The sequence below is a fragment of the Acyrthosiphon pisum genome, chromosome A2 (assembly GCF_005508785.2).
Source record: "Acyrthosiphon pisum isolate AL4f chromosome A2, pea_aphid_22Mar2018_4r6ur, whole genome shotgun sequence".
Lineage (NCBI taxonomy): Eukaryota > Metazoa > Arthropoda > Insecta > Hemiptera > Aphididae > Acyrthosiphon > Acyrthosiphon pisum.
Window position 1 is genome coordinate 69,691,584 of NC_042495.1, and position 24,585 is coordinate 69,716,168.

The 24,585-nt window shown below is 31.4% G+C and overlaps 1 protein-coding gene across 4 annotated transcripts; it reads right to left on the minus strand.

Moving 5' to 3' along the window:
* Window positions 1-525: 525 nt before the first annotated feature.
* LOC100575277 lies at window positions 526-22,547 on the minus strand. 4 transcript variants are annotated; one of them, XM_016800765.2, is made up of 8 exons: window positions 21,727-22,543; window positions 15,297-15,366; window positions 13,544-13,632; window positions 11,553-11,680; window positions 7,586-11,471; window positions 5,981-6,055; window positions 5,457-5,540; window positions 526-3,975 (listed from the first exon to the last, which is right to left on the minus strand). In XM_016800765.2, exons 1-8 carry the CDS (start codon window positions 21,919-21,921, stop codon window positions 3,928-3,930), a joined length of 4,575 nt encoding a protein of 1,524 aa, XP_016656254.1. In that variant the 5' UTR covers window positions 21,922-22,543; the 3' UTR covers window positions 526-3,927. The 4 variants fall into 4 exon arrangements, with proteins under 4 accessions (XP_016656254.1, XP_003241434.1, XP_008178475.1 ...); XM_003241386.4 differs by having other exon boundaries at window positions 15,297-15,369; window positions 21,727-22,539; XM_008180253.3 differs by lacking the exon at window positions 5,981-6,055 and having other exon boundaries at window positions 15,297-15,369; window positions 21,727-22,547.
* Between the last annotated feature and the right edge of the window lie 2,038 nt (window positions 22,548-24,585).

A 24,585-nucleotide genomic window follows, 5' to 3' on the forward strand; every position in this document is an offset into this window, starting at 1 on the left:
GAAATAAGTTAAATATTTCTTCCATGATTTACTACTTTATGTTCTTTTTCTCTTCTTTCTTTCTTTCTCAGTTATATGATTCCCTAGCAGTGAGGGCAGGGCTCGGAGTGGAATACGCCGTTCATTAGTTTATAGGTATATTATAGTTTGACCACCAGGGAATGACAGGGATATCAAAGAGTAAAACCTATACCAGGTGATACTATTAACGTTTTTGAAAATATTTCTTTTACCATTTTTATCGCTATTCTTTTTATTTTTTTTTAGTGACAACACTTAATTATCTAAAACATCATGTCACGTTGCATAAAAATACAATTTTGGACCAGTTGGACAAAATACATGGATATGTATTTAATCCAGAATTCCTTATATTAATCGTAATAGGTGATTAAAAATAAAGTCATTATCCATTTTGTGTTTATTTTGCTCCAACCGGCCGAGTTTAGTGTCTTAGCCCTTGATGATATTATCAATAAATTATGAAGGGAACATAAAATATATAACAACCAAAGAAAACACATATTAATTAACAATAATCTTTATTAAATATAAAATGTATATATTTTGAATCTCGTCAAAATGAAAGCATCCGCTTTTCAAACAAGACCGTATTTAGAGATTTTTATGAGGACAAATGAAAAATAATTAATTTCAAATAATAATATATTATTTAGGTACAACCCAAATATATTTAATGCTGAAATAAATCCCGCTCTAATTACGGTCTTGCTATAAGTAATTTATACTTAGGTACTTAAGTATAATCAATTTAAATAAATATCTTGATTTTAAACAAAAATAAAATAAATTTTAAATACTACAATTATTATAATTTACCTTAACATATTATTAGCAAACAATGCTGATTTACAAGGCATTCGTTAATAATTTTACAATGCTTATCTATAATATCTTTAATCTATGCTAAGTATGTACTTAAAATTCCTTAACTTCATTAATAATAGGGGGTCTTTTCTAAAACTCATTAATTCTATTTTTAACAAAATTAACTTTTACATTGATTCTTCTTTGCTAAGCGGCCAATCTAATGGTATCATTATGTTATTTATTTATTTATTTGTCAGGTTTATAAACCTACTTATTTTTTAGTTTTTTATTACCTAAATTGCAATATATTTTATGATTTTTCAAAAATAATATAAAAATGTTGCTACATAGTACATATATTTAAGCATATTTTGAGAATTTTGTCTGCTTATTTCGATAATTTTTGGTGCACAAGTCAAGTCCTGAACCCTAAATTTATTTATATACGAAAACTTTAAAAACTTGGTTTTAATCTATACTTAACCCCCCCCCCCCCCCAATTTCATAATCCTGGCTATGCCACTGCCTGCTATTGCTATGGTTCCAAACAGATTTATGCCCATGTAATTAGAACAGGTTATAAATATAGCAATTTTTCGAAGCGCACCATTTAAAATAAGTTTATATTTTATAAAACATTAAAAATGTTATTTAACAAAGTATTATTTATTAACCAAGTGGTGGGATGAATTTGTTTTTTATTTTAGGGGAAGTGTTGTCGTATCTAAAAATTGTTTTCATATGCATGTCTGATAAACATAATTTAAGATATTTTACTGGTTAAACAACGAATTGTGAAATGGAGACCGTCCAACTGAATTGCTATAACAGCTATGGAATTACTGACTGGCGCAATTTAGCGATATAATGTGTTAAACCGGTATGATATTTAGTTATACTGTATAACTTATACACACGATTAAAGATAGTATGGTTGCACAACGAACCATAATAAAGTGATTCTCCGAGTTTCCTTGTTATCACAACGACTAGCAGAACCGAGCATTGGCGCTCCAAGCGTTTAAATATTGAATCATATAATTGAATGCCTAGTACTTAATTTTTACTCTATGAGCGCTAGTAAAAGTTTCTAGAGTATCATTGATAATAAAAGAAACTGAGAGCATCATTAAATTGTTTCTTATCATAGTTCGTTGGGCAACCATACTATCTTTAATCGTGGTTATACATAAGCTTATGTCATACGACAAAAATACGTTTTGAATTGATCAGTTTCCACAAAAGTACTGCTAGATGGCGCCATTCTGTATTTCCATAGCTGTTTTGGCTACTCAGTTTGACGGTCATGAAAATATATTATATCATAGGCCAATGATGTTTAACTGTATATCTTAAACGGTGCTGATAAACATCGTTAGATATAGTTATATAGAAGTTTAAATTAACATCACATGAGAGGACATGCAATAACTATTTGTGTTTTCCCATGCGGCATACAATAATATACTCAAGTCACAAAATAGGCGCGTTTCAAAAATTGTGATAAAAGCCTAAATGCCATCAATATAGCCAATAGCTATGCAAACAAATCTACTGATTTATGTTGCATACAGCCACTTTGATCTACAGTTTTTAAGTGTGATAATCGTGGTTTTTTTTGTATATTTTATTTACGCTAACCTTAGCACAAAATACTATACATAATTTTTTTTGAACTTTTTGTTAACACTGGCGCTTTAGCCCAAAATACCACACCTCCCATAAGAACTAATGTACATTTTTGGAGGGCTCATTCTGGTTTAAACTGTTATGATCTAGTAGTTAGGAGTCGTGTGCAATATACCTTCTATAGATCTTAGAACAAAAAAATGTGTTTCCTCAATAATTTGATTTTGGCATTAACGAGTTTTGGAAAATAACCACTATTCTTTTTTACATTTTAAGTTTCATTATGTAATATCTAATTCAAAGTTATCATTTAATGCCCCTGCAATGGTCTGTTAACTAGTTCAAAAACAAAGCCCCCAAAATGATTGAGGAATATTGATTAAACTAATTAGGTTCCTCATTAATTGTTTGTAACTAATATTGTGACCATTGATCATATAAGTCATATTATGGTCATTGTAAGTATTTTCATTTTGAGTCAAAATTAGTACATGATAAAAGGAGATTGTTGCGTAGATTGTTTTCTACTCTTAAATATCTAAAAAAAAATAGATCGTAAGACTCAATGACTAATGGTCTAGAGGCATTTATGTTAATGTCTACAGAAAAATACATTTTGACGGAACTAGATAATGATTAATAAAAATGAACTGGGTAAATTGTTATTTTAATAATTATTATTTATTAAGCGTTTATGTAACAAACGGTTTTTTAAGGACAAGTTTTATTTTATATTTAATAAAAGAACATGCTAAAAATTGTATTTGTTATTTGTTTGAAAAATTATACACAGTTAAACTGGTAGATTGTTCAAAGCTAAAATCAAATGAAATTAATATTTTTTATATAAGAAATTCCAAAAAAACCAGTGTCAAGAATATGTTCTACTAATAAAAATATTACAGCCTAAGCCCTAAAATAATATAGAACAGTAACATTTTATAGGAGCCACTCCGGCATTGAATTTGTACGCATAAAAAAAAGTTTTAATAGTACCTACTGACTGGAAAACTTATCAAACACTTTTCTTTTAATCATTATAACTATATGAAAGTTGAGTAACAAACAAAAACTAAAAAAAATCTCAGTTAAATTGTTATTAAGTTTAGTCAGCCTTTCAATTAAATAAGTAAAACAACAGTAAGTAAACAAATAATAATACTATGGTCCTATAGAAAAGTCATGCATAATTACTCCTATTATGTAATGAAATAATAATATTATTATCTATTACACAATAATAATAATTATTAATAGAATAACAATTATTCTCATATCAATATGTCATAGGTATTAACCAATTAAATAATAAAATTAAATACATACATGTAAATAAATTAAGTTGTAATTATTTACAAAAGAAGATGCAGTTGAGGGTAATATGATAAAAAAAAATTAATGTAGATATAATTGACAATGTTGTAAAAATTAATCATAATAATTTTGATTAAATAACCTACAATCCAGTTAATAAGAAACACAACATTCGTTTTGGTGGTAATGCCAATCAGATTTCTGAAACAGAAAATTTAAATATTTACTTAATTGTATATTTGAATATATTATAATATAAATACAGCTACATTTAACACTGCATAATATACTAATGAATTGAGTGTGGAAAACATTAAGGGATGATAGAATAAATTATTTAAAATGAATTGGAACAAAACAGAATTTATTTGTTCCAAGTATTATATCTTGAAACATTATCAAGGGAATCGGTAGCGGACAGTTTTTAAAGAGTTTGAAATAGTCAGTTTTCAAATGTAAGTTATCATTAGTATATCTGACTGTGTGTAAAAGAAATATCGGTTAAAGTCAAGGACGGGCATTGCGCATGCCAAATAGTAAACAATTTATTTATTTGTTATGTACTTTTTGTCCTTTCCACCAATTGACCTAAAAAATCGATAATATTTTAGAAAACTGATTTGAATTTGCTAAAATGTCTACTTGACTACTTGAGATAGTTCAGTTAACATTCTAAGGTTGCTGTATTAAATTCAAATAATCAACGTTCCAAAATTTAAAAAAATTGTAGGGGTGGGGGGTGAAATTGGGAATAGTGGACTTGCCGATCTCAAATAGACATAATAACGAATATTATCGCCTTACTATAGTATGGCCCGCGACACTTTATGCGAGCTGCTAATACAGATGAGACAACTATATTTCAGCTGTTATATAATGAATTTTGAGTACTCTAACTAAACTCTTTTCACGAGAGAACGGGGCCGTTTCGCGCATGTAAAATGATGCGTCGAGAACCACATGATCATGCTTACAACGAATAGTTTGTGGGGGATGCGCGGCGGCGAACCAGTTTTGGTCGGCCGCCAGTCCTGTTCTCTCGTGAAACTAGTATAAATGTGTAATGTATAAATATACCAACAAAAACACTACGCCATACTCCGTTTAAAAAAAACAGTAAGTATAAAAAAAAAGGCTCTAAGAGTTGTGATATAATTTTAAAGGTAGCTAAGTTATTTAACTATAGATATCTGCTAAAAAATTGATAATAGAATGAAGTCAAGTTCAATTTTTTAGTAGATTATTTTAACATAAATTATATCTATAGTTCAAAGACTTAGCTACCTATACAATTATATCACAACTTTTAAAGCCGTTATTTTTTATACTTAGCGTTATTTTTATATAGTATGGCGGAGTGTTTTTGTTGGAATATACTTATTTTTTGTTGAAGCCTTATTATTTCGGGAACATATTGGATATTAAATAATATTTTGTCTTTATAACAAATCAAGAGTATTTAAAATAATTTTACGCGGGAAAGTAGTCGTAGAAACCCTAATAAAAATTTACCACCATGCGCATCACGGTCACGATTCTAGGTTCGCTGGCCTTACTATAGCTCGACTAGTATGATGGATAAAATATTGTTAAGTTTTGGCTAAAACAACTGTCCACCACCGATCTCCTTTATATCAGTTAAAAATTGGTTTTATAGCAAAAATAAAAACATAAAATCTTACTTGGCATTGTATACTGCAATAAAAAGCAGCCAAACAAGTATTACAAGAAAAACTGGAAAAATTTGTACAGTTGGCCGCCATACACTAAAAAAAGGTTGATTACATTATTTTTAAATTAGTAAAAATTCAATTTTTCAAGTACCAAAATATTCTTACAACAGAAACAATATCAAATTGATCAAAGGAAACAAATTCTTCAATTAATTGTTTAAGTATAATGAAATGATATAATAACTACAAAAACAAATGTTTCTGCTAGGGTTTCAATTTACTATAAACCAAGAATCAGGACATTACATTTTAGGGAAAAGAATACTAACCCCAACCCACTGTAAATTATTTTTTGACTTAGAGGTATTCTCCTTCTTACTCTTAAATTGAATCTTAAAAGGCTTTTACCTATTTAAACAATCTCAATTATTTGTGTACATTATCCATATCTGAGAAAATAAAATATTTCTTGGTGAATACTTAGGTACTGAATCTCAAATTCCATATTATACGACTAATTTATCAATATTTACCATTTGATTTATAGTATCAGCAGCCAGGTGATTTGGCATGTTAGGTAGTCGAGCATCAGGCAAATCTGGTGAAACCTGTACATATTTAAAATTCAATCACTTTTACATTTTAACCTACATGGCAGATTTTCTAAAATTGTATTCATATAAATTATAAACAAGCTATCCCTACCCGGCTGGGTCAGTAGCCTGCCAGCATTATCAAAACCCTAGGGTAAGGAAAACCACTTTCTGTGTACACTATGAAATATACTTTCTGAAATAAATATTTCTGAGGTGGCCCTCTCTTTAACTATGGCCCTACCTACCTACATCACCAGCTGGTAAGGTTGAACTTAGACTGCTACCAGTCAAGCGAAGTCTTAAGGCAGAAGTGGCCAACGCATAGCTTTTGAGATACATTTGATATTATTGATTGGCACGCTAGCGTCAAATAAAATAACATATGATTTTTAAATATTTCTAAAATTATGTTTTTCAATATTAAATAAATTATAAGTCATAAATATTATATGACGCAACAATTATTGCGTCAAAATAACATTAGGATTGTAATATAGTATATTATTAGATTAGTATCTAGAATCAAGTCAGCAGAGTTCATTATTTAAGGCACATTCTCAATTTTTTTTTTAATTTGGCAGACTGTGGGAAAAGGTTAGCCACCTCTATTCTGAGGGAAGGAAAATCCCAAAAGCAAACCCTGGCAGAATTCACCTTTACAATCCCATGAGAGAGCAGTCAACCTTCAAGGCACGGCGTGACCATGAAACAACTAATCAGAATACAACGCAACGGGACCCCGGTAAACCCCCGCCAAGTCAACTACTATCTGCGCAAGCGGCATCTCAAAGATTATCAGAGGTCTAAATGATGGAACAAAGCGTAAAGGTGTTATATACCCAAGGTAATGAACAGGTTCAACCGGGGAATCCACTCACTACAGCGAAAAGCCGAACGGATTCTGTGGGTGGCCAATGGCCATCCATATTTCGATCCCAGTACCAGAAATGTTACACATTACAAATACTCAGTGGCGTCCGACCAGGGACCTGTCTATTATACTCCACTACGACTGTCGAGACGGACGAGTCAATGGGCGCGTAAGGAAAATTAGGCATTGTAGGAGATAAGGAAACTTCACAAACGAGCAATCGTCTAACTAAGGTAATGCCGGGAAGAACTATGAACATCGGTATGCTCAGTGAAGAGGTTCTGGGTATGTATCAAGATTATGTCAACTCGATGACACCCTTCGCCATTAAAACCGCAACGTTCAAGCAGCGCACATTGAGTCCCAATTAATCACAAACACAAAGCACTCAACAATGCCACAACAAGAAAAAAAGGCAAAAACACGACGAAATAAAAACCAAGACAAGCTGAAGGATCATAATAAAGAAAGCCTTAAAGAACCATCATGTTTCTATCTGTAGGTCAAGGAAATGGTAATAGCAGGGCAAGCGGCCACGGTAGAGACTCGAATAGGGGGGGGGGAGGAGGAGGACGAAAAATACCTCCACGTTTTATCGAATTGGACATGCATTCAATTTAAATTATAAGGTAATAAAACAAGCATATAAAATGATGATGATAATTAATTACCTGAGTATTGTGATCGGGAGTCTTCAAGTTATTCTGACTTGAGTAAGAATTACTATAATTATAACTTTGGTGCTGCATATAGGTGTTCATTGATGCCACTCCTGCTGTGTTGCTTGCTAATAGATCACTAAGTAATGGATTTGTGTAGGTTGTTGGATATGTAAGCGCATTTGAATATTGAGGATGTGAAATTGCCGATGGAATATTATGACTATATGTCGATTGTGAATACGACGAGGCAGCAGAATTTGTGTATTGAGTAGTGTAAGTACTAGATTTACTGCAAGAAGGATCACTACACATATTGGTATACTTGTTTGATGGCCATGTAGTTGCTGCCTTTGGACGCTGTGAATTCGTTGCAGCTGAACTCTGATGGTGAATCGCTCGGTGGTTATTTGATTGAGGTGGATAAATAATAGATGTTCTGTTTATATTAAGTGATGGATTTGTATTCGCATCTGAAGATTGTGTAGTATTAGAAAGTGATGGCAAACCAATAGGAGCCTGCGTAATATTGGAATTGATATTATTGTAATATACACTTAAACTTCGAGAGGCTACTGTTTGCGAAGTTACCGGAAGTTGACTACTGGTATTACTAGAAGAATAATGATTGTAATATGGACTCAAATTATGAGAAACTGTTGATGGCACTAAACTCTGAGGAACTGCTGCTGATGAACTTAAATTATTAGGGACTGTTGATGATGAACTTACATTCTTAGAGACTGCTGATGATCTCGACTTCTGAGCGATTGCTGATGAACCATAAGATATGTCAAATTCTTTAGGATTATTTGCAATGGTAAAAAATACGCGTGGAGATTCATCTAGTGTTTTGGATTTTTTACTTTGTGTCGGTTTATTTTCATTTGTTACTACACATCGGCGTTTACTAACAGATGATGGTACTTTATTGTTATCAACATATGTAGTATTATTTTGGACAATAGAACTTTCAATACTTTCATTAGAAGTTGATACGTTGAATTTTTTCATAAGGTCACTGACATTATTATTAAACCAATTTAACTTATTAACGAATGAATTTGAATAATTAAATTGAGGACGTACTATTATTTTAGGTATTTTAGGATCAACTGGAGCAAGACACACTTTCTCTATATTTCCTGATGTAGTATGATTAATAGTATCTATACGGGTGTCATCCGTTTTCAGTTTTTTGCGTTTAAGATCATTCAAAGGTATGTCAATAGATATATTTGGTATTACTTTTGGATCATTCGTGGCATGTATATCATCAATTTCCAAGAGGTCATCAATTCTAGTCAATTCAAATATACCACTCTTCTTATGTGACTTACTTGGTTTCAAATCTTGATTAATAAATAGATATGCACACCTTCTAACCATTTTATAGTACGCTGTTGCATTTCTTAAAATTGACTTATTAAAATCTATTTTAAATTCATTTTTAGTATTCATAAAAATAGAAGCGACAGTAAAACACCAATCGAAGAACATACTAGGTAAAAACCAAGTTCTCCATAATGCATTATCATGAAATTTGATGTATTTTTTAACAGCATCAAGGAACACAATCAATTTTAATTTCAATTGACACGGGAGAATGGAAGACTTTTGAGCGATTTCACGAAATATGCAAATTAAACAACCTGTAAATTGTGCCATATTATATTTGATGTCATTAAACATATTAAGGAGTTTTATGATTAACTCTCCAACAAGTTCTGATTCAGTAGTTTTCCATAATGCATCTACTTTGTATAGAAAATCATCATTTAAAAAATATGTAGCTAAATCTTTTATTATAGAACTTTTAAATACCTCATCATCCGTGTTAATAATTTTTCTAATTTTAAGCACTAAATTTGTATGGTCCAATATTTCCGATAGATTTTTCAAATCATCAATATCCGTATCGATATGCAATTCGTTAATTTTATAATTGGCTAAATCTTGATGACTTATAGATTTTTCTAATTCTTGATCTATAATTTTACCAACAAGAGAATTCGTTTCCAATATTGTACTATTGGAAGATTGAACATTTTCGTCTATTATTGAATTTCCAACGTCGGTTTCAAACGCAGATTGTTTTTTCGAATCATCAATATATGTATCAATTTTCAATTCATTAATTTGAGAATTTACCAAACCTTGATCACTTGTAGATTTTTCTAATTCTAGATCTATAATTTTTCCAACAAGAGTATTCATTTCCAATATGGTTCTATTGGAAGATTGAACATTTTCTTCTGTTGTTAATTTTGAAACCATAATTTCTCCAACATCAGTTTTCAATACAGTACTCTCGGCATTTTCAACAAATTCATCTATTACTAACGGAGGAGTATCTTCATCATCAATATTCTGAGCCAATACTGGACCTTTAGAACTTCTATGTGCAAATGTATTTTCTCCTTCAACGTTTATTTTTAATGCAGTACTATGGGCATTTTCAAAATATTTGTCCATTAATTTTGGAACCATAACTTCTCCAACGTCGGTTTCCAATGCAGATTGTTTTTTCGAATCATCAATATTTGTTTCAATTTGACAATTGGCCAAATCTGGATTACTTGAAAATTTTTCTAATTCTAGATCTATAGTTTTTCTAACAAGAGTATTCGTTTCCAATATGGTTCTATTGGAAGATTGAACATTTTCTTCTGTTATTAATTTTGAAACCATAATTTCTCCAACGTCGGTTTCCAATACAGTACTCTCAGCATTTTCAACAAATTCATCTATTACTAACGGATGAGTTTCTTCATCATCAATATTCTGAGTCAATACGGGATCTTCAGAATTTTCATGTGGAACTGTATTTTCTCTTTCAACGTTTATTTCTAATGCAGTACTATGGGTATTTTCAAAATGTTTGTCCATTAATTTTGGAACTATATCTTCTCCCACATCGGTTTCCAATGCACATTGTTTTTTCGAATCATCAATATCTGTATCAATTTGAGAATTGGCCAAATCTTGATAACTTGTAGATTTTTCTAATTCTAGATCTATAGTTTTTCTAACAAGAGTATTCGTTTCCAATATGGTTCTATTGGAAGATTGAACATTTTCTTCTGTTATTAATTTTGAAACCATAATTTCTCCAACGTCGGTTTCCAATACAGTACTCTCAGCATTTTCAACAAATTCATCTATTACTAACGGAGGAGTTTCTTCATCATCAATATTCTGAGCCAATACTGGACCTTCAGAATTTCTATGTGCAACAGTATTTTCTCCTTCAACGTTTTTTTCAAATGCAGGGACTTTGGAATTTTTAATAATTCCGTCAATTTTAAGCTGTGGAATTATGATTTGTCCAACATGATTACCCGTTTCCAGTGCAAAACTTTCAGCGTTTTGAATGCTTGCGTCGGTATTTAGTTGTGAATTTATCTCTTCAAGATTATTCATATTTGATGCCGATATTTTAGAATCTCCAGTATCGCAAATATTTGAACCTTTTTTAAATTTTTTATGAACCGAAGTTTTTGATAGACTAGTTGTTGAAATTGATTTTTTAGCACAAATTGTATTTGATTGAGGATTATTTTTAATTAAATTAGAACTTATGCGGACAATAGCACCCTTGTCTGGTCGTAGGCTATAAGCTTTAGTTAGCATACAACTTCTTTTACCAATTTCTTCATCATCTGAAACTATTGTTGAATCAGAATCAAAATCTATTATAGGTTCTTTGATATAATCATTAAGTTTTGTTGTATATATAATTGTTTTATCTGTTGATGAATTCTCCTTGCCAAACATTGTTAAATTTCGATTATCAATATTTTCTTTTAAACGGATATCCCTACTTTTTTTATTCTTAATTATTATGTGTTTTTTAACAGTTTTTTCGACAACTTTACATGGCAAAATGGATAACCTCCTAAAACAGAATTTTAAAAAACTAAATTTAATTCTAAGTTTATAGACGGAATACGATTCAATTTGGAAGTAAGATATTTACCTTTCACTAACTCCTGAAGATAAATTAGGTATAAGATCAAGTCTTGAACATGTGTTAGTCGCAAGTTGTTTCATCATAGCTTTACTCTTTTCTACAGATCCGGTTAAATCGTAACATTGTTCAAAAGTCTATAACATAAAATGAATACATTCAAACTAGATTTATGTTTAAATTAAATACTAATCATCATAGCTTAAAACCGATATACTGTAAACAGTTTTTTTATTGTTCAATGAATTCGGTGTAGGTTTATGAATGGTTTTTATATTTGGGTTTTGATGACCGTTTTTCAAAAAAATTTGTTTTGAGCCCGGCAGTAATAATTATAAACATAAAAATGTACAGTCGCTATTTAAAACAAAAAGTTTTAGTTATTTGGGACAAAGCTACAATTGAGTTTATATAAGTATGCGTCTTTTTATAAAAAAAATCATTCATTTCATATGTACGCGAACAGTTTCTATCAAATTTTCAAATACGCCAATAGTTAACTTGATGGAAACATGTACCTACCAATTCATTTAATATTTTAACTTTTAAACATTATTTATAAACATACATTTATAGTAGTGTCAATGTTCCCACTAAAAAAAAATGAAAATTACGCTTGAAATATCGATACGTCGACTAATTACTTATCAGGCGATTTGACCAAACCTGTATAAGTTTCTCAAAATTGTTTGTAAACTTAAGGGTCTAAGAGTTGTATAAATATTTTTTTTACGACCATGATTAACTGTTTGCAATTATCATAAGCTCGGTAAATTTTCAGAACATCTTAAGTGACAACAAAATAGTTTGTACGCTACTACCAACTATAATCGAGGAAACAAAAACTGGCGGCTGATTTTAGTTATGGGTACGCGATTATTTTTTTTTCTTAAATAATCGATTTTTCTATAAATATTTTATAATCTGTGATAAAACATACAAGAGTCGATTTTTTAATTGTTAACCGATTGACTGATTAATCGATTACCTTTTAAAAATAATCGATTAAGATCAATTTATCGATTGTTATAATCGCGCACCCCTAAATTTTTAGCGCCCCCAGTGTTTTTGTTGGGGCTATCTAGTCCTGATAGCCCTAACAAAAAAATACCACTAATGGCGCTAAAATCAGCCACTATTTTCCGTGTCCAAGGCTATGGTAAGTATTTACATCTTTTGTAATAAACACATTGACAGGTGAGATCGTACTCGTTTTTTCATCCGTCACTGCGCATCCCCCCACTATTTTTTCCCGTTTGGTTACGATAGTTAAATGTTCGGCCGGCGGTTGTTGTTGGCGGCCGATGTTGCGCGCCGCCGGACGGTAAAGTGGGAAAAATTGAGTTTCCGCTCTTTCACCAACGTCAGTCAGATGAAGGGAACGAGTACGGTCTCTCGTGGAGAGTAGTAGTAAAGTACATTATTCTGTGATGTGTTCCAAGCATCTTATATTTTTCAAAGTAATGCAACTTACAAGAAATTAAAAACAAACATTTATCATTAGAATGCAAATAAGTATTAGAAATGTTTTTTTTACCATTATATACCTACAAATATTTCGTCCAAGGCTTAAACATGTCAAAAACGTCATATCATTAGATATATCTTTTTTAAATTATTATGAATTATTTTTAACAATAGAGTACCTAAATGTCCTGAGATGTTATTCTAAATATATAATAAAGATATATTTATACATCTAAAATATATCTAAACTCTTCGCTTAATAAAATTCTTTAACTCAATAATTTTTTTTGTGAAAAGATATTAAACCACGGAAGAAACTTTTTTCGTATTATTTAAATCGGTTTACAGATGTTTTAAGTACCAATTTTCAAAATTATTTGTTTTAAAGAATCTAACAAGTAATGAATGACTAAATAGGTATATCTTCAAAATCGTAATAAAATAAATATTTAACTAATAATGAATAATGATACACAAGGAAAAAGAACAAGCACTAAGAAAATTCGTCTTATTAAAAACTAAAAATCACTTACCCTTTTTAAATGCGTTTCATTTCCATCAAATTTCTTTAAATGTTCTTTGAGAAGTTTGTTAACGTTAGAAGAACTAATTTTCTTGTAATCTAGAAAAAAAATAATGCATTTAAAAATAAGCGTAAGTACTAGGGTTTTAATTTGACGTTATAGCATGTATTTAAAATATTATAAAGAGCAGTTCTATTTCTGATATCGATAGTAGATAGGTATCCAAAGAACTAAGGTAAAACTTAAGACTATTCATTATAATCGTATTATATAGGGAAATTCTAAGCATAGAAAGTGGTGATAAGGGGGAGGGGTGGTATTGATTTTAGTTCCTATCTTTCTACACAACCTTTTCTAATACACATTCAAGACTTTTAAAAAAAAATATCGTAACACGAAAAAATGACTAAATACGTTTATAAAAACTTGATATTGAATAACAAGATAATGGTTTGAAAATAAGTGAAAATGGGAGTGGGTGAACAATGTAGTTTAGTGTATAACATGCTATTACCATGGGTCCATAATTATTATACTGCGTTCGCAGTTTCGAACGTAACTTTTTCACGCATCCAAATGAACGTACTTCACTCAAGGTAAAATTCCTCTACCACGTGGCTACTATTTATTTACATGTACATACTACGGTGGTAGCGTCGTCGTCGACTACAGTAGCCAATCTACAAGGGGAATATGGGGGACAAATCCCCCCCCCCCCCCGAGACCAAATTTTGTACACAATGCTGACAACGGCGTAAAACGCGAAGCGCACGCACTGGAAGTGGTGGGAATGCTCAATAGTGAATAAATATTGGGTGGCACCCAGTTGCGTTCTCTCAACGAACGTAGTATAGTGTCCAACACATCAAATAGAATTTGTTATTCCGGTGGTTGTGGCTAGAGTTGTACATTTTCGAGAAAATTTTTTTGATTGAAAAAACTGAAAATTTTGAAAATTATTTTTTTTTGTTATGAAATTAGGTATTTATTTTTTTAAATTATAGGCCATTTGTTAATAATTTATTTAATCATTTATTTACAAAACGCTTACCGACTTACTTATAAAATAAAAATGTTAACTGCTTAATATACTTAATTACTTAAAAATGTAGGTATTATAATCTTTTTTTTTTAAATCCTAGGATTCAGAATTAATTGAATCTTTATTAGGTACATGAAATTGTATAGTACATTATTTATATTATATTAAAATACATTTTGGTATTTGCTTAAATCATCTGAAAATGTATATTGTTCTCTTCTTTCTATAGTTGGTGTACTTAAAATACATTTTATTTCATCAACATTTATTGATGATGTGTCTTTAATGAGGGGAAAACTGAAAGAATTAGTGGACTTTTTATCACTTTCGTTATTTTTACTAAACACGAACAATTACAAATTTAATTATTTTATTAAGAATTGAAAAATTGGAAAAAAACTTTCAGTCGATGACAATTTTCAATGTTGATGAAAATTTCATAAAAATAGTAGGTAGTATAGTGTCCACGTATCTATGTTTAAAAATGTTAAAATTGTGTATAATGTAATACCTATGGTATAATGTATATTTTTACTTTTAATTAAATAACACAACATTAAAAAATTGAATACAACCATAAAAAAAAGTAGTAATATAAAATGTTTTGAAATTAGAAGGTGTGAAGGATGTTCACTAAGAATGATGTTCCGGAACACAATGGTTCTATGATCCTAGTTTGAGAATACAAGATAATAGTAAATAATATCATCAAAAACTTACTTAAATACAAAAAAGCTTTTGCTCGCGTAAATTCAACATTTGAATATCTGGATTCCTTCTCAGCTGCAACAACCTAAAAAATAAAAAAAAAAATACTATAGTTTTCGTCAGATCGTAGACAATATGTGACAGCATATCAAGTAGGCAATGCGCGGAAATTTCATTGGATGCATGCTTGTACCTGATCTGCCCAGGGCCGGATCGGTATATATCGGCCCATCAAGATTTTCACTTCTACGTGGCCCATTTAAATATTCACTGTCCCAAAATTACGCTTAAAATTATTACGAGCTGATAAGTGATCAATCGTATTTAAAACATGAATTTTTTCACTTACACTCACACGACCGGCCCACCGAGATTTTCTCGGTAGCTCGCCTAACCAATCCAGCCCTGGATCTGCCGATTAACGAATGGCAACCAAATAATAAACACTTATTTGTACTAATTATTTTTCCTATAGGTAACCAATAAGAATCATTTATAAATAAACATTTCAACCGTAAATCTCAAAATCCCTGTTTGAGCACCTCTCCATATTGGACCTAGGAGGGTGAAAAAATTTATTTATTGATTTTTTTCTTATTATTTTTAATTACTACTGCCATATTGGTATATTTACTAAAATATACATAAATATTTATTAGGTAACGGTAATTGACATTAAATCAATCGACATATGAGGTAGGTACACCTAGTACCTACTTTATTTATTTTTCGTGCACACGGCAAACGTGTATATTAGTAACCTGCCTTTATCATGGTACGGTATAACTGGTTATATCATAGATACCGTTAATAAACATTTACCGGGTTACCTGCGCGGTGTAGCCACCTCCCACGTACTGTAGGTACCGTTGATGAGATAGGATGAGGTAGTGTTATATAATAATTTGAATAAACTTGAATATTTATTAAATATTTAATTAAAAATGCTTCAAAATGAAGGTGTTGAAAGTTAAACTGTGAAATGATATTCGGATCACGTGTGATAAACTATAGCAATTGGGTTAATTGCTCAGCTTATCAGTTGCAAGTAGCAAAACCGTTGATGTGAGGAATAACTTAGGATGGTTGATAAAATGGGAATTTACCAATATTGCGCTTAAAATTACCTTTTCATATACCAATTGCACTTTAAACATTTTAGGGTTGATATACCAATTGCGCTCTAAAAATTGTAGGGTCAATAGACAAATTGCGCTCAAAACATTTTAGAATACCTAAGGAAAAGTCCCAGGAAAAGTTATAAGTTAGTTATAAATTTTTAATGTGAGTATTAATACATAATATAATATAAATAAACATTTTTTTCTTCACATTTAACAAGTTCAATTATATAAAATGTAGGTATGATAATGATAACTTATATAAAATGTAGGTATGATAATGATAACTTATATAAAATGTAGGTATAATAATGATAACTTGTTTTCGTCTATCACTCAAATGCATATTTCCGTGATCAAATGTCCGTAGGTAATAATAATGTTTCATAAAATTCCCGATACCGTTATAAAATGTATAACCAGTCACTCTAACCAGTAATCAATTGATCAATAAATACGTTTTTAATTTTCAAGCATTTTAGTGTGTTTATGTTGATGTTGATGGAATTAGATCAAAAAACAATATTTTTAAATCTGAAGATAGCCGCCAAGCGACAAATTTGAATACAAGCGCAATTGGTATATTTACCGTAAAATATAAGCTGCGCAATTGGTATATTGACCCTAAAATACAAATTTTGTTTTGGCGCAATTGGTCCATGCCCAATAAAATATAGAGTCGTTGAAAGTCAAATTGTTTATTGTAAATATTCTTCAGAAAAATATACTAAGTCCAAAATGACAAAATCGTTATAATGCCTCTCGCGAAGGTGCTCGCATGAACGATGGTCAATCACGTCTGAATACAAGCCGTTTCAGGTCTGCTTTTATACGGCCCCAGGCTCTCCTACCTACCTCCTGATCCATCGACTTATCCGTATTGCGTCAGGTCGATAACGATCGGTATCCTGGGGCCTACGCGTGCAAAAAGTCAAATCGACGATTCCACGAAACGCCAACTATCTGCTAGATATTACATCCTGGTTTCTAGTTTAAGTATATGCATATACGAGTATATATTACCTAAATGTGTTATGGCTATCCCCATATACACTCACTAGATGCGTGATTTGTATCTTATGAAGTGGTTTTTTATATTAAAGTCAACTTAAAATATTACTCGAATAATATTATAACCCGTTTGACCTTACTATTTTCGTATATTTGCAATTTGGCAATTGCCAAATATTATTGTATTCGTTCACCTATTCCTGACAGTAATATTGATTACTATACCTTTCATTTATCTACCTACGTTCGTTAATCCTTATACGTTTTAAGTAAACGGATACTAATGGTTACACATGAAAGATTTAAGTGTATAGAAAATATCTCTGATCAAAACTATTTTAAGTCCAATTAAATATTTCAAATGGTCGGCTAGCGCAAAGGTGCTTGTACTAGCTCGTCGAATTCTCGTCTGAAATATGAGCTATTCGACTCTCTACTTTCCCAACATTATGATAAGTGTTTTTCCTATTATTGTGGCGTCCGCACGGAAATATCATCAACCCAAGCTCGTATTAGTGTATCCTATCCTGTGCATAAACAAACCTTTTTTTTTCAGTTCTATTGTTAAATAATTGTTTTTTTTTTTTATTAAACATACTATCCGCGACGTCTGTGGTCATTGGACGTATTGTTAAATAATATAGATGCGCAGATGATGTAGGTATACGACTTTTTGACGTAAGGTATAATAATGCGCAACTGTTTTACGAAAATGTAAAAATTAACAATAGTGATGGGCAAACGGCAACCAGAGCTCTTAACAAGACATGTATATATTAATCATTGGTATACAATTACCAGAACCAAGTTATATAATATTATTTCTTTGCCCTAGCCGATGGCTTGACGAAATTGGCCTAGGACGGGAGCGCAACAAAAAAAGGGGCGCAAAAACCAGAATAAATATGCCTAGGTTTATGTTATTACTTAGATAAAGGGTTATTATTAATAATATATTACAATTTATTAAGAATATGCGCAAAATAATTATACTTACTACCTACTAGAATTAGGTAGGTATTACTTTATGAATCACTACTATAGTTTAATAATTTAAGGTCAGATACATATCAGTAGAATAATGTTATGGACAAATGGCTAGACAGTAGACAGTGATATGATAATGTAATCTTTAAGTCGGGTAAATACGAGGGTAAATACGAGTAAATATTAAAAAAAAACTCAATCACTTGGGTTAAATTTCATTTCCTAAAAAATATTTTAAGCGTTTCTTATTTTATTTTATTCTAGGTATCTGTTAATAATTGATAACGCAGCACATTATACAATCGCCAGATGCTATTGATTAATCGTTTTAATATGTATATTGTATACTATAATTTGTGTGTACCTATTTATAAATGTTATCCACTAATAATTAATGATGGCTGTAGAGGAGTAGTATAGTTCAAACAAAGCTTCCTCCTCTGCTGTCGATTAAACAATGAAAAATAGGTAGGTATCTGTTAATAAAAAAATATCAATCATCTAACGTAGAGTTAAATTATAGTAAAAATCTTCAAGTGGGTACTTCAAAAAATATAAAATTTGTTCGTTTTTTTCAATACTTATTTATGGATTTTAATGTAATTTGTAATTTAGTTTTGTAAAATAGTAAATTGTTGTATATCAAATGTCAAAAATAGCTTAAGTGAGTCGTTGTAAACGAGACAACCGGAGACAACTATCTAACTTGAAGACAAACTATGTTTAAATTATGTTTATAACCAAGGCTTGGGACTTACAAGCATTTTCTTATTTTTATGGATTGGCTTAAAATGTAGCAGTATGTAAGCTATTATTAGCAACAAAAATCTTTTCGTACAATATGTAAATCGATATATTTTATTTTGGGTTTAGGGTAATTTATATAATATAAAATATTAATATAGGTAATTAATATAGGTATTTAATTAATTAATTAAGTATCAAAATAAAATTGAATTTGCATACCAGGTACTACTGGCTACTAATATAGACATATAGTACTACCTAGTATATATGTACGAGGCGTGTCCAGAAAGTAAGCGTACTCAATTTTTGTAGGCTTCAAAAAAATGTATTTAAAAAAAAAAATTACATTGATATATTTGTGTGCTATTTTTCTACATAGTCACCATATCTTTCAATGCAGATTGTGAGACGGCAGATTAATTTTTTATGCCTACCTCGTAGAACTCTGCCGCCACCTCCTTTGTCCACTTGTCTTCACTTCTTCGTCAGTTGAAAATTTTTTTCCACCCATTTTCTTCTTCAGGGAAGTGAACAAATGATAATCTGAAGGCACCAGGTCGTGGGAATACGGTGGATGGTTCAAAACATCCCATCCAAATGAGTCCAACAATTGCTTCGTGACATTGGCCGTGTGGGGTCTGGCGTTTTCATGCAGCAGGCAAACTCCGCTCGTTAACAGACCCCTGCTTTTATTTTGAATGGTTCTCCCGAGGGTTCTCCTCAATATTTTTAGGGTGTCACAATACTTTGCTGCGTTTATGGTCTCCCCCTGAGGTAAATATTCAATCAAAATGATGCCTTTGTGATCCCAAAACACTGATGCCATGATTTTTTTGTTGAAATGGTGGTATTGAACTTTTTGGCTGAGGGTGAAGTGGTGTGACGCCACTGTTCGGACGGTTTCTTGGTTTCAGGCATATAGTGTGCAACCTAAGTTTCATCTCTAGTAATAATTGAGTTGAAAAAATTATCACCTTCCAGTTCATAGCGTACCAAAAACTCTCGGATGACGGTGTGGATTTCGCACATGGCGGCAGACTCGATGGACATGGTTCACTATAAAAATTCCTGTGACCACAGTTTTCAACGTACTGAACTCGTTCGGGTCTTTTTTTAAAGGTTATGAGTTAAGCTATACGGCAGTGTAGCCAACATAGTAAAAAAAATATTCCCTATGGCCGTGAGAGCCTCAGTACACTTACTTTCTGGACAAGACTCGTATGTACAAATAATTTATTATTTTATGTTTTTTTTTTAGTGTCCCGGATTTTTATTTTATCTCTGGCCACTATAGCTGCTCTAAATATTCATTTTTACGTCAGTAGGTATAACATCTGAATTATAAATACGTTACCTAGCTAATTATAAACGTCGTTTAGATTTTAAATTATGAATTATTTTACTTTTTTTCATAATTACAAAAATAGTAATAGGTATAAGTATAATATGTATTTTCTCAAATTTTAAAATATTATTTAACATTGATTTATAGTTTCATGAAAAATGTATTGCATGTATATAGATTATAGGTATCAGATTTTTTCTTAGTCCGTGGTTAAAATGTCTATATGTTCTAACAAGTATGGACCCTCCCCTTGAAAAAATTCTGGTTGCGCCACTGCTACAGCCTGTGTGGTTCAGTCCAGCACAAAACAGTTTTTGCTATATTGTAAATTTGTAAGACAACACATGTGGGTGTAGCGTTCTCTTAATGGTTGATTACATTATTATAATATTTTACTGTCGAGATTATCAAGGAAGAAATTGAAGTTTATCGTTACATATCGGGTCAATTTTGAGTGTTCAAGAAGTTACACGTGCAATATACAAGCTATACGTACGGGACCCGTAGCCCTACATGAAATAATAATATTATTAATAGCCGAAAAACTTAAAGTAGTATGTAGTGATTGTTACCATACGAGATGGGATGTGGTAGAACGTAGAAAATTAAGTGGTTCTTTGTAACCTGTTGAATATGGTTGTTGGGGGGGGGGGGGGAGGTGGGGCATGGAGTTTGGGAACGTCTGCAGTTCAGTGCACAACGGACGGCGGCATTCTTTCCCACAGTCTGCCAATGAAAACAACGGTCACGGACTAACCTAACATCTGCCTAACGTAGTAACGTGCAACTCACAATGCACACAACACAATAATATGTCATATTTCCATGTTAGAGTTTGATAGTCTACCGGGAATACAGATGCATACGTACGCATAAAACAAATTAAGACGATGACGATTTATTTTGTACATTTTGCATTTACCCACCATTGGTGATAATCGGACGAGCAGTACTTTGGTATGCGTCAATTACGATCCAACGACTATACCACACAAAGGGAGCGATATTGATATATATATTTTTTTGAGTTTTGAGTTTTTGTGTCGGGTTATTGTGGGGCCCTAGAGTTGCGACTTTAACGGTCGCGGCGACACAACGTACCTACTGAGTTTCGAAAAAATTTAATCTGATACCACCATAGTCAGCGCAGGTCGTGACTGCACCCAGGCTTATACAGTTATACTTTCTAACCACAGAACCTATCGCAATAACACTGTTATTATCATCTTACCTTCGATTGGTTGACTGAACTTTCACCGGAATGTATTTGGAGAGTACTTAACGCAAGGTCACGCCGCGCTGATGTCGCTCCGTCGTTGTGTGCCCTGTAAATCTTTTTCCTCTCTGGTTCGGTGCTGCGCGCACTCAAACTCTGACGAGCTCGTCTTTTGCGGATTACCGCACCGTCACGCACGAATGTGTTCATCGGATGACGAAAATAAAAACGTCTCACGCTGATCGCACGTCCATAATATTGTTTGTGGAGCGGGAGTTTAAAGGCACGATATAATTATTATTAAGGGAAAAAATAGAAAACTCTAGTATTAAACATAGATTAAATATTATCTTAGGAATTAAGCGTAAATAAATAAACACGATTGTGATCACATATTATTCGTTGCAGTCTAATCACGGTATTCGGTTATTCGCGTTCCGTTGTGTTTACATGGGTAACCGGCCGAATGCATTACGACGACAGCGGCGGCGGCGGCGGCGGCGAGAACGGAAACGGAGAAACGACGAAAACGACCGGCGGCGCAAATAAGACTGACGGACGGACCGCGGTCGACGGAATACACAATACGCGTTTCTTGCCACTGCGCGGTCTGCGGACGACGGTTGGCCGCCTGGCGAACAACCGCGAGTCTGTCCGATAGGGGCGCGCGCGAGCCGGTGCCGAACAGACACGTTACCGACAGAGCACAAGCGAGAATAATATACGACTGCGATGCAATTCGGCGGTGATCTTGAACGGTAAGAGTGGCACGCCATACCCGCGCACTGCCGCGGAGGACTACGGTGTAATGAGGTTATATTATTATTTATAGTTAGGTTTTCATTTTTACTTATTACCACGGGTAGTGCGTCGGCCGTCAGCTTCTTTCGCTGGACAGCTATAATAGATGATTATATTATATTATTATTATGATGTTGTGACTTCCCCCTCTACACCACCCAACAATCCATAATATATATATATTATACCGTACATTGTACAATCTTTGATTAAATATTTAATTGTATATTTAATCAATGGTACAATATTATAATATGATATGGGACGGCAAAAGCGGCAAATATTATTATAAAATACGCGATAACTAATGATGATAAAAAAGATCAAATAAATATTATAATTATAATTTTAATTATAATTATACTACGATAAAAGTTATACAACATAATATATCATAATTATTATTAAAATTGTATTTTGTGTAATTATCAATAATGGGTATATTATTGGATCGAAATGCGAACGATGTATCAACAAATTTGAACTAAACAACTATTACAGTTCTATCTATTAAGAAAACATTTTTAATCTCTCCGTTTCCTGTTTCACATCTATAAGAACATGATGATATTTTTTATATTTTAATGTTATTTATAAATGAATAGATTCTCATTAATCATTATTTAATATTATTTTTTGTATGTTGTATTGTATTTAGTACCTACTTACAGACTATAGTGACTACTTAGTTGTTATGATCAGTGGCGAAACTACTAGGGGAATCACGGAAAAAGACCAAGAAAATTAAAATCAAATTTTTATATTTTGCTATAACTTCATATTTTATAAGACGATAAAATATAAAAATAATGAAACGATAAAACACGATTAATTATATTTTATTTATTTTACACAAATCTAGTTTACGAATAAGTCGATTTTGTTTTTTAATGTAACTCTAAATAAAATAACCAAATATAAATAATATTTTCACTCAATTAGCGATTACTATACACCGTAATATTTTCGAAATATTGCGACTCTTTTTAAGTTATTTATATGTTTAAGAAAATGTCGAGTTTTATTAATTTTAGATTCTGAGTGGAACGATGAATGTATTGATTTTACAATGATGTGTGTTTTTTTATTTTTTTATTTTTTTTGTGTCTATGTACACGATAAGTAGTCGAAATAATGCTACGATTTTCAATTTCAGTATCTTGTTCGATCAGAAAGTGAATATCGTTGGTGCATTGGGGAGGTCAAAATTTAAATTTCCCAGTAGTTTTCAAAAGCGCCGGGAAAAACAAAAGAAAAATTAAGGAAAAACGGGAATTTTTACGCAAAATCTGTTTTCGAGAAAATCGATTTTGGTTTTTGGTGTAACTTTAAAAAAAATGACCGTGGATGCATGAAATTTTGACTGAATGTTTACATTTCCATTTTCTATACACGATAAAATTTTCAAAATATTTTGACTTATTTTGAGCTCTTTACGGACATTGTCAGTTTCCATTTTTTTTTAGTTTTTTTTCTAAAAATATCAATAAAATTTTATTTGTTGGATAAAAAAGCTTGAAAATTTAATAGAAGGCTCCTAGTATATTGTTTCAAAGGCAGATGAAAAATATTAAAAATCGTTAGTCACAGTTTTTTTTTATAAGCATTTAAAGTTCAAAAAATGACAAAATATGGAAAAATCACGAAAATTTGCAAATTATTTCGAGTTATAAATTCATAAAAATTTTTCTTTTTAAATCTAAGATATGAAAATGTAATACAAGATTCCTTATAATATTATCTACCTTTATCAAACAAAAAATATCTATAAGAAACTCAAATTAAATTTTTATGGGCGTTTGAAATTCATATTTTTACAACATTTGATATTCACTCGATTTCTCACGTAACGATTTTCTTATTTTGTTGTAATTAAAAAACGAGTGACTGTAGAAACTTGAAAATTTCACTGAATGTTTATATTAGCATTTTATATATACGATAAAATTTTTAAAATAATTTGACTCTTTTTGAGCTGTTTACGGACATTGTAAGTTTTCAATTTTTTTAGTTTTTTTTTTCTATAAATATCAATAAAGTTTTATCTGTTGGGGCCAAAAAGTGTATAAATTT

Excerpts from the sequence above, each read along its gene's own strand:
- LOC100575277 (XM_003241386.4), bottom strand. The coding sequence starts at position 21,921 with ATGAACACATTCGTGCGTGACGGTGCGGTAATCCGCAAAAGACGAGCT. Across the intron at positions 15,370-21,726 it reads GTTCAGTCAACCAATCGAAG|GTTGTTGCAGCTGAGAAGGA; the intron begins GTAAGATGATAA and ends TTTATTTTTTAG. Across the intron at positions 3,976-5,456 it reads ATTGCAGTATACAATGCCAA|AAATCTGATTGGCATTACCA; the intron begins GTAAGATTTTAT and ends TTTCTGTTTCAG.